The following is a 19090-nucleotide window of genomic DNA, read 5'->3' as shown; positions in this document are numbered from 1 at the left end:
AAGGAAACACAAGGGATCCTACCTCTTGGTCCTTGTTGCACAGGATGCCCTTAAGTCCTTGAGGTCCTTGATGGAGCCGTCAGCCCCCAGCTCCCGGGGCGGACTGGGGCAGACTGGAACTCAGCTCAGAACTCCGCGCGCGCTCCGCGCGGTCACAAGCTTTTTAAAGGCCAGTTGGGCTTTTTCTTTCCTTAAAGGTGTACACCGCGTACACAGTGGAAGTGGATCACTGCTACAAAATCACGTCCTCTCACAGCAGAGCTCTGGGGCAGACTGGAACTCAGCTCAGAACTCTGCGCGCGCTCCGCGCGGTCACGAGCTTTTTAAAGGCCAGTTGGGCTTTTTCTTTCCTTAAAGGTGTACACCGCGTACACAGTGGAAGTGGATCACTGTTACAAAATCACGTCCTCTCACAGCAGAGCTCTGGGGCAGACTGGAGCTCAGCTCGGAACTCCGTGCGCGCTCTGCGCGGTCACAAGCTTTTTAAAGGCCAGTTGGGCTTTTTCTTTCCTTAAAAGGTGTACACCGCGTACACAGTGGAAGTGGATCACTGTTACAAAATCACGTCCTCTCACAACAGAGCTCTGGGGCAGACTGGAACTCAGCTCGGAACTCTGCGCGCGCTCCGCGCGGTCACAAGCTTTTTAAAGGCCAGTTGGGCTTTTTCTTTCCTTAAAGGTGTACACCGCGTACACAGTGGAAGTGGATCACTGCTACAAAATCACGTCCTCTCACAGCAGAGCTCTGGGGCAGACTGGAACTCAGCTCGGAACATTTAATAAAATGACTAAAGTTGATAACTCTTTACAAAGTTGTCCGCCTAACATTTCTTACCACTCACAATAGGTTCTGAGATGCTGGATGGTTGGGGAAATCCAAGGTTAAGGACACAGGCAAGAGGGATAATGGTATTCAACGAGAGCACTAGTGCTAGGTTAATATCTTGGAAGGCCTTCTCACTGGAGTTGGTAATAGATGGAAAGAGCACCTAAAGGAAGAACATGACTTCATTCAGATGAAGAGTTATTTAGTCCAGTGAGTTTTCAGAAGAATTGGGTACACCGATTGGGGGAGGGTGACCAGAAAATTGTCAGAGTATACAGAGTCAAGGTGAAGACAGTGGCCGTAGTCATGTTAGGCAGGTTGAATTGCCAGGAGTTCAGTGGCAGAGATTTGATTAAGAGGTCCAAGTCATTGGAAAAGAGAGATTGAAGACTCAAGGAGGTAAATAGATGAGAATTATGCAAGAGGAGGTGGAGCAAGGAGCTGAATACAAATGTACTCAAAAGAAAATTAGATTAAGTCATTAGGAAGGGAGGTGGATGGCGTGAGCTCCAGGGCAGCCTTGCCTGAACAGCCATCAGCTAAGGACCAGAGGCAAAGGGAAGCACCCTCCAGAGCAGCTCCACTCCCTGTTTGCCCCTGTTAGCCCATGGACGCCTGACGTAGACAAGCTACAGTGACTGACAAGGTAAAAGTGGTGTGGGCGGGGAGTACAGCCATTACTGTACTCCAGTAAAACACCACCATTCTTATTACCTAATATCATATATCTACCTGCATTCCATATTTTGCATTTAGCCTAAGACATGTGTTTCTTCTAACTAACGGTACTAAAAATGATCAAATTCTGCATTCTCAACTGCAAACTCTTTACTGGGCACAACCATACCTCTACCGCACCACATCCCGGATGCACTTCACAACACCCAACCCAGCATAAAACCAAACATGCACAATCATATCTCAACACCACATGTCGGCTACCAACCGAAAATGCACCAATGCCCAGTGACCGGTTTCTCCGAACTGAAGCTGCCAACAGTACCTCAAAGCACTCTTGCTCTTTTCTCTCTCAATCCCACTAACAACCCCCCACCCCAACACTCCTTACATTGCAGATCTGCCAGTGTGCCAAGAGACTACACCAGTGGCAACAGTGTGCGGTACAAGATCTCATAACATTAACATCTTTTGCCAGTTTTGGCATCAAATGCCCAGCTTCTTCCACCATATGCTCAAGCACTTCTGTGATACGACTGTGCTCTTCTACCATACAGCATGCCCTCATACCTTTAACTGACAAGTCCTACTCCATATATTCGGGTACTGGCAGAGACATCACTATAGACCATGTTCGTGAGTAATGGGTTAATGACAGGCATCGTTTAACCTTTCTCATTTCCAAATGTTCTTCATGTGTGTTTGCATCATTTTCTGGTGAGTTTTGCTGCCGTTTTATATATTAGGGTAGCTTTCCGGCCCGTTCAGTATACTTATTCACGTGAAAATGTAGATTTTGGGCAGCAATGGGTTAATGACAGCACATTGTTCAACCTTCCCCATTTCCAAAATGTTCTTCATGTGTGTTTGCATAATTTTCAGGTGAGTTTTGCTGCCATTTTATATATCATGGTAGCGTTCCGGCCCGTTCAGGATACTTTTTCGTGTGAAAATGTAGATTTTGGGCAGTGATGGGTTAATGACAGCACATTGTTCAACCTTCCCCATTTCCAAAATGTTTGTTAGGGAGAATTCTCTGTTTAGGCTGAATTTCCCTACCTAGTGAGTCCCCCAGCAGCTTTGCTGGATTCCTGGGGTTTATTTTTTTCTCCTGCCAAGAGTGAGACACTTTTACCCTCCCTCTTGGACATGTTGAACTGTGTGATCTTGGACAAACCTTGTGTTGAATGGGCTATGGGGTCTTTTACTCCATAGGGCATCATGTATTTTTGGAATGTGGGTTACACAGCACCCTCTGTGCCGTAACCCAGGGGTGTCCTAGGGACTCCCCAACATAGACTCCATACCCTGGGACTGACTACTGTCTCCCAGGGCATGTAAAGTCACAAAAGGCTTTATTAGTCTTGAATCCTGAACAGAACCAGTACAAACCATCATATTGTGGACGTACTGGCTGGGGCAATTCGATTGCCCCAGGGTCTGTTAGTCGAGGGGGCACGTCTCCGTCCCCCCTGATCGAGTTTTGGCTGGTGGCAGTGGAAACTACTTTTTATATTCGACCGCGAATATTTCCCTATGGGATTTCCCATTGTTTTAGGCTAACACATTTAATTATTTATTTACGGTAGCCTTAAACATACCGCCGGTTTATATATTTTTTATTATAACTCCGGTCGGGTTATTTTGCCAAAACTTGATCCTAAAATGGCGTTGGTATTCACCTCTGTAATTCTGACCCAAAGTGGAGCCCTTTGTCCCACTTTTGGCGGGCTTCTCCACAGAAGCCCTCCAAAGTGGTGCCACTCTGTCTGGGGTACTTAGGAGGGGTGGAGGGGAATTTAGGCACCCTGGACTAAGTTACCTTGGTAACTCAAGTCGCACTCCATCCTGATTGGCCCAAGTGGTGAGCCGCCCGGCTCACCACTTAGCATGTTTGAGTGACAGCTAGGCTGGGTGAATGGGGGTTTGCTGCATAAAAGCAGGGCTTTGGGGACTGGAACTTCAGAAGTCGCCACAGGACCAAGAATCCGACGAGGGAAGAGCTGAGCCGACCTGCTTCGACGACACCAACCGGTGGAGCCCTGCTGAACCGTCTCACCACTTTTCCCAACGACCGAGGAGAACTCTTAACGGAGTGGCTCCTTCCCTTGACTGGTGGGGACAACCAGTTTCCGCCTTCTTTCCGCTTCTTTGGAGTATCTCGTGGCCGCCTTGCCTGTGCCAAGCACCCCGGCAACCGGAATACCACACTTTACCCCCATACCGCGAAAGTCGGTACCAACCCTTTAACCGGAGGACTCCGCGGCTGGTTTCTTCCCGGGCAGTGCTACGACCTTTCTCTTCTGCTCTTCAGCGAGATATTCTTCTCCCCTGACCGACGTCGAGCCTTGCTGTCACTGCCTGGAACAACTGCCACCGCTGGAGGATCCTTTCCGCTTGAGGTACTGTGTTCCGCCTGGCTTCCCTGGCCACCGACTGTACGGGGTAGATTTAGTCCCCGGCTTTCGACCCTAGGAGTGCCTGGGACACTTTGGCTAAACTTTCTGAGCCACTCTAAACTCTTTTTGACTATTTGCAAGACTTTGAATCCCTAACGAACAGTGTGATCTTGGGCACATTTTCGCTCCGGCTGCTCTAAGAGTGGGCCCTTCCTAGTGACTTTTGCTCACCTGTGACTTTGTTCTTCTTTAAGCCTATTGCAAGTGTTCTGGACCTTAGAGTGGTGTGTTTAACCTATTTCTGCTTTTTCTCTCCCTTTCTTGGAAACTACTAGAGTGTCATCTAACGTTAAGCACTCACCTCCGTTTTAATTAAGTGGTGTTAACCTAGAGTTGTCTAGATAGGAGAAAGGATTGAATCTACTTTCATTATAACTGTGTTGAAGTGTTTTTACCAATATTCTTTGCTAGAGTGATTTTACTTATATGTGTTTTTAAATAAATAACTATATTCTTTTGAAACCAAGCTCTGGTCAGTGTTTGCTTGTGCTATTGTGTTTTGGTACCTATTGTGTATACTTTGCATACTGCCTAACTCTTCTTGAGAGAAGTCTGACTGCTCAGCCACAGCTACCAGGTAAATCTGGGTGGTACAGACTGCTACCAAAGGGGTTTACTGCTATACCTGTAGTCTTAAATCTTTTGCAGTGTTCCCCAAGGGAACTGCACAGGTTTCTGCCTAACAATGTTCTTCATGTGTGTTTGCATCATTTTCAGGTGAGTTTTGCTGCCGTTTTATATGTTGGGATAGCATTCCGTTTAGGGGACTTTTTCGTGATAAAATGTAGATTTTGAGCAGTAATGGGTTAATGACAGCATATTGGTGCACCTTTCTCATTTCCAAATGTTCTTCATGTGTGTTTGCATTATTTTCAGTTGAGTTTCGCTGCCGTTTTATATATTAGGATAGCGTTCCGGGTACTTTTTGGTGATAAAATTTAGATTTTGGCCAGTAATTGGTGAATGACAGCATATTGGTGCACCTTTCTCATTTCAAAATGTTCTTTATGTGTGTTTGCATCAAGTTCAGGTGAGTTTCGCTGCAATTTTATATATTAGGGTAGCGTTCCAGCCCGTTCGGGATACTTTTTCGTGTGAAAATGTAGATTTTGAGCAGTAATGGGTTAATGACAGCATATTGGTGTGCCTTTCTCATTTCAAAATGTTCTTCATGTGTGTTTGCATCATTTTCAATTGAGTTTCGCTGCCGTGTTATATGTTAGGGTAGCGTTCTGGCTTGTACCGGGTACTTTTTTGTGATATAATGTATATTTCGGGCAGTAATGGGTTAATGACAGCATATTGGTGCACCTTTCTCATTTCAAAATGTTCTTCATGTGTGTTTGCATCATTTTCAGGTGAGTTTTGCTGCCATTTTATATGTTAGAGTACCATTCCGGCCCGTTCCGATGCATTCCGGGTTTTACACACACCCCTAATCATTTCAACTGCTGCAAAGCAGCAAACCCAATAAACCAGCTGCCTGAAGGGGTAGGAGCCGAATGTGACATGTGGCACGTGCCAAAGCGTGCCACCAGTCTCTGGACTGGCTGATGTTAAATGTACTGTTTAAATGACTTCAAAGACATTAAAGAAGTGACTACTGCCAGCTGCTCTCTGCCACATTCTGTTTAGCTGTTGGCATCAGGGTGCTGTTGCACAAGCACTTTAAGCATACATGCCAACATTCTGAAGCACCTGGAGGGAGATTTCGTAAGAGAAATAAATTTCCCCATAATAATGCATTGGGGTTAGAATTATTTAGGGGGGAGAATGTTAAAATAACAATATTTTTCATTGAAAAAACGTGAGTCTACAGCATAAATCGTGAGGGTTCGCATGTACGCTTTAAATGTTACTCAAAATATAACACAACACATATGGAAATGTCACACATAGTTACAATGCAAACATGAAAATGGCAAAAATAAACGTACCTCTCAACTCATCAACATTTGACGGGTGTCACACGCATACATGTCAACCCTCCCAGCGATTTAGAGAGTCAAGATTTTTCTATCAAAAATGTTGATATATTTTACTTTCTCCCCCCTAAAGTAATCTTACCCTAGTGCAATTCAATGGGGAAATGTTGTTCTCCCGCTTTCTGAGACAAAATCTCTGGGTGATCCAAAATGTTGGAATGTAGGCATGCGCCTTGGACAAATGTCACCCTCTCAACACACCACTGTCTCCCATAGTCTTCATTGGGCTTGCACGCTCATGAAAGCTTCCACCAACATTCACAAATGCATTACCTGTCAAATAGGAAATATGCTTTCAAACAACAAACTTCTTGTTAATAGAACGGACTGAAATAAAACCTCTGTATTCAAACCGGAATTCTAAAATATCGGCTATCGAAGTAGGTAGAGGCAGGGGAGAAGAGAACGTTGCGAAGAAATTGCCAGGCAATATGCAGTTTACAGCGGCGCATTGTTGGTTGCAACTTGCAAATATAGCCGGAGTGAGGGATTCCAAAATGGTTTATCCACCAGCATGGCGCCCAGAGCCGGCCTCTACCTTGAACGAACGTTAGTGCTCTAGTTGTTCAGTGGAACTCTCAAGGGTTTCCTGCGCGAGAAGCGTCGTCGTTCATATGTGAGAAGCGTCTTCCATTGAGAACAGTGTCTCCCGGTGTAAACAGAACATTGGGTGACAGTGACAGAGCAACATGGGACGTAAAGATAGAGGGGACCGAGGTGAGCGTGCGCACGAGGGATGGAGGGAGCAGTACTTTACCAAGGACACACGAAGGGAAAGGCTATCACTGCACATGACTAGAAGAAAGTGTGTGTGTCTTGTAGTGAGGTGTAGGGTAGTAGACGTACACCGTAAGAGTGGTTGCTGGACAGCATTTAATGTTATAATGGTTTTAGAGGTTTTTAGCAGGGAAAGAGGAGAGGTGCAGCACTGCACAATGTAGGAGAAAACTACCAGCACGGCAACGGAAATTAGAGCAGCATTGCACTACATGTGGGGAATAACCCAGAGAGAGGCAGTTTCCCTTTTAGGTATTGATAGAAAGGCAAGCTGCTTTTGAAATATGCATTTCCTAGGAAAATGTCCAGGGTTTCTGCACACTTTTGTTTTAATCTGTTTCCTGCGAGAAGATATAAACTGATTTGTCAATGGGAGAATAAACATTGATATATAAGATTGTCCTTATTATTGAGCAAACGTTTACTGTGTTGCACCTGATAAATTGACAGGCTTTAAACAAAGGTGGGTCGCTTTGTAATGTCGGATTAAACGAGCAAGCAGAAAACATTCTGTGCATTGCGGCTGGAACCATACAAATCAACAGTAAATAAATTCACTGTTCTTGTCGGAGCTCCAAAGTTCTACTTCGTCACGCTTGGGTATATCACCCAGTCCTATTTCTTTCATTTTGCAGCATGGGTTTTGTAGTTTTACATTTGACATTATAAATATTGAACTGCATGTTCCAGAATACAAAGAAAGAAATCTGACTTGACATGCAATGGGACAAATCGAGAGTTCTGCAATGTTTTAGTGAACAATGACCTAAATATGCATGAACTCAATGCAACCATTAGTTTATCCTTTCAGGTAATATTGTCTCTTATTCAGCGTCCTCCGTTTTATGAACTTTCCCAGAAAATGTGGCATTTGGATCGATCTTTTGAGTAAGCACCACCCTACCTCTCTTGTGCCCAAAGTGTTGGGACAAAAAAGAAATAGAGAGAGATGTTTTACCTTGCTGTCCCGAGGACTGGGGGTGGTGGGATGGACGTGAGGAGGCACACGATTTACGGCACCTATGACGATTAGGACTTGTGTAGATCCCTTCCAGCAATATGAGAGGGCCTTTTTGGATTCTCTCTCCCATCGCATTTTTATTTATTTATATACAGGAGGAACAATGCCCTTTTTATCACAAAACAACGCACAATAGCCACAGTAGTCCAGTTTAGAGAAGACCTGAGTGGTTAAGAGATGCTTGGCGGAGTTGAAATGAAGTAGTTGCCTGCTTTTCCTAATATTTAGGAGGTTGAGGCGAGCTGCTGTTCCAGTTTTGGAGATTAAAGTAAAAAAAGTCTGAGTAGGGTCATAGATGGCACCAAAGTTTGTAGCTGATGAATAGTAGGGGAGAGTGCCAGGTGGGAACTGGATAGGCAGAGGAAGAGATGAGAGAGAGCCTTTGGCAGGGACGAAGAGTACCTTAGTTTTGGTGGAGTTTAACATCGGAGAGTGCCAAGCCATCCAATATTAAATGGCAGAGCGACAGTTTGAAATTTTGATAGAGAGATCAGAGGAGAGTTCGGGAAAAGCAAAGATGATTCGGTTGTCGTCTGCGAAAAGTTGATACGAGAACCCAAAGGAGGAGATTAGTGCTGAAGAGCAGAAGTGTAGAATGTAAAGTAATGTACTTTGCATTAATAGGAAATAATACTATGGCGATTGATAGTACAATCAATTTTGCTTGACCACCACAACTCAACTACATGTACACTCTCAAAATCATTATTGTCAGCTTTGATAGACGTGCTTGTGTGGTTTTCAAACCCCTTTCGTGATCTGTGACATCACTGGTAGTTCATAGGGTGAACTGCAGTGAGAGACCTTTTACTGTAGGGGCTGTGTAGTGTTCAGGGATTGTGCAACAGAGGAGGACTCATTTGCTAAAACACAGTGAATGATTGGTCACAGGACCATTGACTGAAGGAAGTAATGACAGCATTTGGCAGTAAGGAACTGGCAGTTAGGTTCCTGAGGGGAACGTGACTTGCGACTGAAGTGAGCTGTTGGTTTAGAGTAATGGAGGACCTAAAAGTATCCCAGGACTAGTGGCTTCCCGATTTGGAAGTTTCTGGGCTTCCCTCCGCCAGGTGCTGAGGGATCCCCCAAGTACACTTGTGTGGCTAACAGTTTTCTGAAGTAAGCCACCCAAGAGGGAGACCACTTGTTGGGTACTCCATGTAGAATTCCTTGTGGTACTCTGGGGTCAGACAATGGAGGGTTGTGATTGACCGCAAGGATGTGGGTCCACCCCTATTCTTCTAGCACTTATTTTATGCTCAAATAAGGTGAGGGTTAACATACCCTCTACTCATTTTCTAATTTCTTGTATGTGATCAAACAGGTCGGTTGCGAAACGTGTAATATGAGCTTCATATCCCTGCTGAGAGACCATTAATGAAGGACTATTTGCCAACTAAAGGATTTGTTCCTGTATTTTTGTACATATCTGAAGGTGGTGGAGTGCATCTGCGAGGTGTTTTACACAGACTTTCGTTATATTTATACATTGTCCATAACTTTTTCTTTTAAAGACCTCATAATACCTATAATTTGTGTTTGTGTAGCAGAAGTGATCGTAGGTGCCCCTCATAATGTTCTCTGTTGTATGACATATTGCTGCTCTACAAATACAGTTTTTATTGTAGCACCGATACCCAGAGGTGGCCAAGACGTGCTTCTTTCAGCTTTGGTTACTCTTTAGTGAGGAATAGAGTAGCACTGTTTGGTGTCCTCGTTTGGTGACCGAATAGCACCCCATGGCCCCCAGGGTGAGAAAGGCGCTGTTTTCTCTGACAAGACATTGGCCCTCGTTATAAGTGTGCCAGTCTGGGAAAAATGATGGTAATACCAGATCTGGCATTTTTCCCAGACCAACACACTCAGTTTGCCGGTATGGGCAGTGAATTCCCGGCAGGCCTGACCTGCCGGAAGTTCAAGATCCTACCGGCACCGTTGCAGCCATGGATGGGGGAAAGCCCATTCCATGGAGTCCTATGCCACTCCATGGAATGGGAACTTGCTGCCGTTGCCGGCACCTGTAATTTCCCGGTAACACCGGTATATCGGGCACTGGTAGCAGTAAGGCGAGGCGGGTTACCGGCAGACTTGTAATGATGGCCATTGAGTTGGCGTCAACTGCTGTCCCACTGTACAAACTCCTGACGGGTGTACAGATATATAGTACTATGAATTCATGAGGCCTCTGTGTGTGTGTGTGTGTGTGTGTGTATATATATATATATAGTTATAAACATAAACCACATGACTTATTAAAAAGCCTGCTGAATAAATATACATGCTGACCGTTGTTACCTCATTGACTATATTTTGGTCAACGTGAATGCATGGTCGTATGTAGGCAATTTTGAAATTATGAAGAGGTTAAAAAGCGATCACAACCCTGGAGTAATGTTTTTGTCACAGAATTGAGAAGGCATGAACATACTTTCCATCATTTCATCAAGCAATTGCATAATAATGCCATGGTCCAGGTTGAGAGGAACACTATTTCTTTATATCAAGAAGTCCTCGCCTTTTTATTTTTTTTTAGAGGACGCTGATTTTGAACCTGATAGTATATAAAGAAATGGTTAATGTTTTAAACCTGTATGTTGCAAAACCCAGTAATTCATCTCACAATGCGAGCAGAAAATCTGAAATGGTGTAATCAAGATTGCAGAAGTGTTGGAGGAAATATTCTAAAATGGGTTAAAAGTAACCCAGTGAAGAAATGTCACATGATTAAATCATTGAGTATGAAAAACTAAGAAGTTATCAAGTCACTTTTGCAGTTAACAACAAAGACCGGTTAATTGTGCCTCTATATCAAATCTGGGTAATTCAGAAAGGTGCATTACCAAAATGTAGATGTTAGAACATTCGAGTGCCTTTGTAACGTGATTCAACAATCGTTAATATGGTTGGGGGAAATGGAAGGGCAATTGAAACTCAAAATAGTCGGTGTGCACAGCACTCCGACCAAATCGTAGTAGACCTCTTCAAAGATAATCCCTATATCTATGCCCTCTATATCACTGCACGGTTAAATGCGTTTTAAATTACCGGACAAGTACCTAAATCACTGAGAACAGTAACAATTATTCCTCTATTCAAAAGAGGAGGCACAGCAAACCCTGTTAACAGTGCTCCAATATCACTGATTGACTATGTTAAACATTTATGGAAAGGTTATATCATCCAGATTAGATGAATGGGAGTAAGCAAATAATATGCTGAGCCTTTGGCATGCCGGTTTTCCAAAAGGAATACGTTTGATAGTTCAGATGTTCAGGCTAATGCTACCTATTTACAAATATGTGCATGTAAGCAAGTGTTGTTTTACATATTTTAAGACAGTTTTTGATGGCGCTCCAAGAAAAGAGTTATGGACTTATTATCCCTCATTTGCATCATAGATCTGTACAGCAACAATATGGTCCAGGCTAGATAATGACCCAAATGGGGAGACGATGAATTTCCTACTGCTAAAGAAGTTCTTCAGGGCTGTGTACTGGCCTCTGCGTTATTCTGCCTCTACATCAATGAATGAGCCATTGAAATTAGTAAAATGGATGCAAATGCTCCACGTTTGAATGGAAATAAGATCAACATGCTGCTCTGTGTGGATGATGCTGTATTGATACCCAGGGCCTCTTCTGGTTTGAAGAAACAGTTAGCCTTTATTATCATTTTTGCCAGAGAAGAGTCTAGAAGTTAATTTAGCGAAACTAATGGTATGCTGACTAAAAAACAAATTTATTAAAACTTGAATCTAATCCTGGACAGGAATAAAATTGAAGTAGTCAAGCAATTTGACTATCTAGAGTTTGTACTGAATAACGTTGGTGAGTGGAGTTCGCACAGGGAGAAATGTTGTTGAACGCTGGCCAGATCAGAAGAAGCCGAGGCCAGGTGTGCCCAAAGGTCTATCAAACTTGAAACTCTAGCCGGGGGGCTTTATACCTCTTGTTGAGAAGGGCTGGGTTGGGTTAAGTTGATTTTTATTGTGTTGTATCTACTGTTTTGAGGGTGTGTTTTTTTTTAATGGTATTCTATGTTGTAATTGTTTTTGCTATGGCGCTTGGATTCCTACTGGCTTTCAGCGCCTTTATAAATGAATAAATACATATTGGGAATGGTTCTGTGATTGCCATTATGGAAGATTACATTAAGCAAGATGTAACTGGTGCAATATAGGGTGCAGAGTTATAGAGCCATGAATTTTGTGATAAACTGGTGAGAACTGAAAATGTTTATTTAAAGAGAATATTAGTGTTTCCCAAAAATGCCTGAATGTAGTAATACATCTTGAGTTTGATTATATCGATGTGGGGAGTAATATTAGCAAAATGTCACTACTAGATTAGATCTAACTCTGGACTTCTCTGTCATTGTTGGCATGTAAAGAAGAGCTGATGGACTTAACGCAGAAGTCAAGATTTGTAAAATGGTCTAAGCATGTAAAGGTGATTGCAATGATGTTGTGCCCACCTGCTTTTTGGTCCAGCCCTGATACTCTCAGAAAGGGAGCCAAGCAACACAAATTCAAGCTGCCCTCAAGGATATGAGCTAATCCGAGTGCCTGGAGAAAGCTATTTAATATCCTGAAAGTTTGACCGTATTTATTGGTATTGGCTACATGGGAATTCACGAATTATTTAGACATCTATCCATGTTACACGAGTTCAATTTATATAAAATTCAAGCTAGATATTCTACCACTCGCTTTGGTCAAAAACAGGTGGAATTCTAGGCCATCACCAAATTGTCCTTTTTTTCCATGACGAGAAAGAGACAATACAAAACTTTCTGTTTCTTTGCCCTATTTTTTTTAAATAAATGTAACCAACATTTAAAGCTCATTTTGTTAGCAACAGAAGTGAGAAGTATGGCTGTGGCACTATTGTGCTTACAGTCGAATGTTATTTGTGCTATACCTGGGCTCTAAGGGAGAAAAAGAAACCTAAGGTTATCCAATAATTAGAATCATTTTAAGAAAATGGTTATTTTATTAAATAAGGGTAGGGCTATAAAAGGTATCATAGAAACTGTCTTAGTTTACTCTTTTATTTTTAGCCTGATGTGGATGTTGGATTAGTAATGGCACTTATGCACTTTATTCTACATAATTGAAGACGTTACTGCTGTTGGTGAATATATTGGAACAGTCTTTTAATAGGGTATACTGGTTTGAATACATAGTATTGATTATTATGTTTATTTTTTAATCAATATTTTCGAAACAAGGTAAATGTTAGCATTACTGAAGATGTATGTGTGGAATTAGCTTTTGGTGTTGCTTATTTAATGACACCTGGCTGTCAAGGTAAAGCATTTGCACTTTATTTTGTATCTGTTTAACTTTTGTAATTGGTGATGCACTTTATTTGGAATGTTTGGTATGTTGATGACTGTTCCCACGAATGTAATATTAAATGGTTTCTCATGTCTAACCTTTTACAGCAAGTGCCGAAATAAAGCAAATGAAATATATGTACATTGTCACCAGAAAGTATTCCTTTCTTATGTTTGTGGTGCAGTCCTTGTGCTTAAACCTATGCTAAATTCATATGTTTTTATTTTAAAATGTGTATTTATTATTAGTTGAACAACAATATACTTAGATACTGTAAACATCCAAATCTTTTAAAGAAAAAGTGGTGAAATGGTTTAGCCAGCAACTTTTATTGTGTCTGTCATTTGACATTACTAACACTCTGATTTTCCAACACTTGTTCTCTGTGGAGCAGCTGAGACTGTTATGCTCAGCCTTGCACTATATTGAACTCTGGACACACTCATGCAGGTTTTACCACGTGCGACATGGAATTTTAGGCGACTTAACAATTGGATAATAACTAGAAAAGTACTAGCATATCTTTGTAGGAACAGAGCACAAAGGCTTTTTTCAAGAAATGTGTTTGGCACCTTAGCAGCATGAGTCAATCGCCAAAGAGTGGGGATACTCACTCTGGTTCTCATCCTTCACCTTCCGGACACACAGAGTGACTATAATTGTAAACAAGTTTATTGGTTTTCAACTGAATAAGGTAATGACTGAAATACGATAAACAGTAACAAAGGGGATTGTACTTCTAGTTCTCCTGCATGGGGTCTGGCATGGATTCACATGCTCATGAATATTCCCTGTCCTCAGGCTGGGAATCCCCAGTAAAGAAAAAATCAGTTTTAGTTTCGTTTCTGAACAGTCTTTCTACTAATAACAAATCACTGGTCTCTGGGTCATACTGCCCCCAGCCAATGACTGCCCTCTACCTAAGCCCTTCCTCTGGCAGCCATCTTCAGATTTTTACCGCACGTTCAAGTGTTGGGAGTCCTCATGCTATAGCTCTCGAGCTTTGACTGCGTTTTGCGATTTTTTTTTTTTTTTTTTTTTTTTTTTTTTTAATTTATTTATTTTTTTTTTTGTTTTTTTTTTCAAAGAGTTTATTCTCATTTTTTCAGTCAATTGAGCCTCAAGCTCCACCGTTTCTACTTCCGATCAACGGGGACCCCTTTCGGAAGGGCAAATTTTTCGTTGAGTTTCACTTCTTGGAGGATTCCGGAAGATCTTTGAGGCCTAACCCGCGTGGACATGGCCCAGGACAAAGGCAACACGACGCCCGGATCCAAGCTGTTCAGGAGCTGCCCTGGATGCGGATTGCAGAATGTCTTCAAGGAGGATGAGCATTCCAGATGCCTCTATTGCCTTCATGAAGACAAACGCACGTGGAGAAGGACTGTGCGTTTTGCAAGAACATGTCGGAACGGACTATGATGGATCGGCGTATCCGCCTCACCAACTGGCTGGAAGGGAAGAGCCCAGTGGTAGGTGAGAAGAAGTAGTCTGAGCGGTCTTCTAAGACCTTTTTGAGGGCGCTCTGGTGAGGGGGGCCCAACAAAAGGCAAAGCACCGCGAACCCGCGGGCACGAGGAGCGCCAATCGGTCAGGCTCCTGGGTTGCCAGGCAGGGTGCACTTTCACCAACGCCATCAACCACGAGCCAACGCTCTGGCTCGGGTAAGAGGAAATCTGAGAACCCGGGTAAGCTTCGGGAGAAGTCCTGGTCGATCCCGACGGAGACAGCCGAGGGGGAGAGAAGCAGTGACCCCCCCCCCCCCTCAGGGGAAGGCCTCGAGCGCGTCCAAAGTCATGAAGGCCCTGATTCACCCGGCTAAGTCTTCTATCGAGGGAGTCGTGGCAGCCTTGGCGAAGCCTGTGGAGGCTACCCCAGGGGAGGCGACCTCGGGGCCCAGAGTTTCCCTGCCGCCGCAGAGGGAATCCTCTTTTCAACCCATCGATAAGACCCATGTGAAAACCCCGGTGGAAAAAGAGGGGGGCGGGGGGTGGTGGCCCTCACAGACATAGATACAGCCTCTGAGGAGGAGCTGGTTGGGGTCGCGAGGATCCTGAACAAGAAGTTCGCGGAGGTCCGGTCCCACGGGAGGGATCCCGACGAAGAAAGCGACGGTGGTGCCGACGAGGAGCCTGTGGAGGCGGAGGTTTCCACTCCCCAACCGTCGCAGCCGGTACCTGGGCCACAGGACAACTCGGGAGCAATCTTGATGGCGAGCCAGGCCTTGTGTACAGAGATAAGGACAGGTTGCCCTTACCCCCAACGGATGATCCAGCGGAGCCTGGACCATCGGGAAGCCCTCCAAGCAAGCGGAGGAGAATGGATTTCCCCCCCCCCCCCTGCCCTTCCAGCCTTCACGGCCTTCGCAGCCCTCATTGCCTTCCCCTGATCCGAGGGATGACATGGGAACAGAGACGGCCACGATGGTGACGACGGGATGGGCCTTCCATTACCACCTCCTCGGGCCTCCCCGCCCGACGAAATTGGCTCCTTCCACTCCATGATCGCCAGGGCATCCAAGCTCTTCCAGCTCTGCCCCGAGGAACAGAAGAAGGAAGGTTTCCTCTAACAACGGCATGAGGCCAAGAGGAAGACGGTCCTCTCGGTTCCATTACTTGTCAACATCTGGGATGAGAGGCTGTCGCTCCTGAAGAACCTGTCCACGACTCCTGTCAAGAGAGACCGGTACGAGAAGAAGTACCGGGTCCCGGATTCCACCCCCATGTGCCTTAGGGCGCAGCCGACCCCGGATTCGGTTGTCTCTGCGGCGGCCAAGAAGAAAGCGGCGGGGGTAGCGGCTTCAACTTCGACCTCCCCGCCGAAACAGTGTTTGCCTTCGCCGGAGTGGTTGGTTCAAGGCAACCTATTTCCGCCAAGATGTGCAGACCAGAGTTCTGGACTTGCCTTTCGACGGGAACAACCTGTTTGGCAAGACAGTGGACGAGTCACTGCAGGCCATCAATGCCGACACGGAGACGGCTCGGGCCTTGGGGTTGTTGCAGCAACGACAGCCACCCTTTCGGAACTCTGGAGGCAAACAAGGTGCCTCCAAAGGATTCGGCGGCGGCTCCTCGACGTACTGCGACGAGGAGCGGGCCGCTTGGCGGGAGGCTTACAGAGGACACGGCAAGTCAGGAGGATCTTGTCGTTGTCGGCAAGGCCGCTGCCAAGCAGGACTGAACCGGCCGTAGCGTTGGGCCCCCACCTGAGCACCCTGGTGGGAGGCCAGCTGGTGAAGTTGGTCAGCGCGTGGGAGTCCATCGCCACCGACCGATGGGTGCTGAATGCCCTAGCCCGTGGGCACACTCTCGAGTTTCTAAAGAAGTGCCCCCGCATTCCACCCGTGGCCAGGAAGGAAAACCACGTCCCTCTACTGCTGCTGGAAGTAAGGGCGATGCTGAAGAAAGGAACCATCGAGCTCGTTCCAAAGAGACTCCGGAGCTCCAGAGTGTACTCACAATCAATGTTCCCTCTAATTTTTTTGGGCTGTGTGCGCCAAAGGATAGTTGTGTGCGGGCTATTTTTCAGTCATGTGCGCAACTGAGTGATACGCTGCCAGACCGAGGGTGGTCGACGGCGGCACGGCGGCGGTGGTGGTGCAGCGCCTTACCAGTGAGCAAGGCTTAGTGATCAGATTCCACAGTGTGCAAGCGAGGAATGCGAATTTGCGGCACAACAAGCTCTACTTCAAGCGACATTTGGGTGCTCTATTCTCAAGACTTTAGCTCATCTGAAATTGTGTCTTTTTACATCTCTAAACATTAGCAAGATCATTCGTTTTATGATGGGTTGGTACAAGAACAGAGTAGTTCTTGTAGTGGAACACAGATTCTGCCTCACAAATGAATATTAGCACAGCATTAGCTTCTCCATTCTCAGTTCACTAAATGTATGGAATATAAAGGAAATGCTTTCTATTGGTTTAATGAAATAAACAGTACATGAACATGATTTATGACAAAGATGACTAGAAGGGGGGAGGGGGTATGAATGGACATTGGACTATTATCATATCATATCATAGTCCCCATTCCCAAAATGGGAAATGGGGATTTACCATTTACTGGCGCCTGACTTCCCGGAACCGCAGGGGCTATAATGCCACGGTGTTTCCGGCAAGCTAGCCGCCAGTAAAATTCCCAAATCCGGCATGGTTACCACCAGACTTGTAATGAGGCCCTATGTCTCTCATTTATATTGTTTATTTTCGCTCCGCATTTAAAATGAGAGTGGTAGTCTGACAACAAGTATTTTAAAACAGAAAAAAATCAGTATCAGCATATTTCAAGGTCAAGTGGTGGCACATGAGTAAATGCAGCACCCTAAAATGCAGCGGGTGCCCTAACTTTCGAATGAAGCCCAATAGCCACCTATAAGTGGAAGCCCTAGGGTCCCATTCTGGATGGATGCACGAAGGAACGGAGTGGGCTTGAGGTTTCGCCATCTATTTCACTTATATGGAATCGAACGCTTGCCACTGTGCCAGTAGAGAGATGGTTCTAGCAGGGGTGGACCGGGAACAAAAAGAGGCTCTAGAAAAATGTTATAAGTGGCCCCCTTTCCCCAAATTACACATTTTCAGCAAGACCAAGCCCTTTCCTATGAGAAACTGTGGAAATAAAATACCAGTTACCTTACCACACAAAAGACGACCATGGCGCAGAGGCCTGCCAGAAAATCTACGGAGTTCCCTATAGTCGGACCGCCCCTGAGTTCTAGTCATTTACTGGGGGTCGGCGGATAGTGACTTTTCAAGGATGACCCACACTACATGATGAAACGGAGGTGCTTAGACTCAAACTCGGGACTCAACTCAAACAACAGAAAGTAAACCAGTCATCATTACAACAGTCCTTACATTGCTTGCTAGCGTCTCCCACTTTCAGCATATTTCAAGGTCAAGTGTGGCACATAGGTAAATGCAGCAGCACCCTAAAATGCAGCGCCGTGGATGCCCCAACTTTCGAATTAAGCCCAATAGCCAGGGGTCAAGTCCTAAGAATTAAAGTGGGGGGACTCATCCACAAATGCAATCAGATGTGAGCTACCAGAAGTTAGCATATCAAGGTGAAATATTTGCATTTCATTAAATTGCCTTTGCATAACCACAAAAATTGCACAGGACGAATGGCATTTGCCTTTCATAAAATCAACACACACAAAACTAAGAGAGGATATTTTCTTCTAATAGTGTATTTGAAATCGTTAAAACATTAAAAGGTGTGCATGTTTTACTCCAAGAACCAATACAAATGTTTTCCCTGGGACTTTCAGCATCGAAATGAGACATTTCACCGTTAGTTGTTTGTTATTTGTCATCAGGTTATATAGTGCATTGGTGAAGGGTCCAGCCTGGAAATCGGACAACTGCTTTTCGCAATAATCACATAGATCCATCCTAAGAATATTCATTAGTCTGTAGCACCCTATTTCCCCTGGACATCCTTTGTGGTGCGTACAGCACAGTGTCAATGCCACTATTGTGTCAATTTTAGACCCAGTATAGGTAAGGCAGAGATGACCAGTGTGTGCTGCTGCTCAAAATGCAGACTCATTAGCTCATGTTTGAAATGTGCATAAATTACACAGAAGGGCCCTGTTACGTTTGCACTTTGGTGTAAACAGGTCTCCTCTGTGGACTGTTCAACATTAGCACATCAGAGTTGAAAGTGGAGTGTAACATGGTGGCGTGCTCGCCTTTACGCCGCTCTGCCTGCCATTTACGCACGACAGGCAGCATTTGCAATGGATTACTATGGCACCCACAGCATTTACAGCAGCATGTACATGTCATGCTGTCATAAATGCGGGAGTATTTGTATGGCGGAGAGGAAGAGGGAGGCAGAGTCATAACTTAGGATCCATGCCTCCCCTCCGCCATAGAAATGGATGAAAATGAGGTGTAACGTGAATTCAATGCCTTACATTGACATATGCCTCCACAAAGATGAGCTCCTATGTGTTCAACATCAGGAGGACATAGAAAGCGGACCCACCACCCATCGAG

The 19090-nt window shown here is 44.8% G+C and overlaps 1 protein-coding gene across 1 annotated transcript in view; it reads left to right on the top strand.

Moving 5' to 3' along the window:
- Positions 1–6446: 6446 nt before the first annotated feature.
- Positions 6447–19090, top strand: part of ERCC3 (ERCC excision repair 3, TFIIH core complex helicase subunit) — a 1003216-nt gene continuing 990572 nt past the window's right edge. The window contains exon 1 of the mRNA XM_069616794.1: positions 6447–6664. Coding sequence (XP_069472895.1) covers positions 6637–6664 — 28 coding nt within the window. The 5' untranslated portion in view covers positions 6447–6636. The remainder of the gene's footprint in view (positions 6665–19090) is intronic.

Source organism: Ambystoma mexicanum, chromosome 9, assembly GCF_040938575.1.
Source record: "Ambystoma mexicanum isolate Mex_15411 chromosome 9, UKY_AmexF1_1, whole genome shotgun sequence".
In the NCBI taxonomy this organism is placed as follows: Eukaryota; Metazoa; Chordata; class Amphibia; order Caudata; family Ambystomatidae; genus Ambystoma; species Ambystoma mexicanum.
Note: the sequence above shows the minus strand (reverse complement) of the source record. Positions and strands in the feature narration are given on the sequence as shown.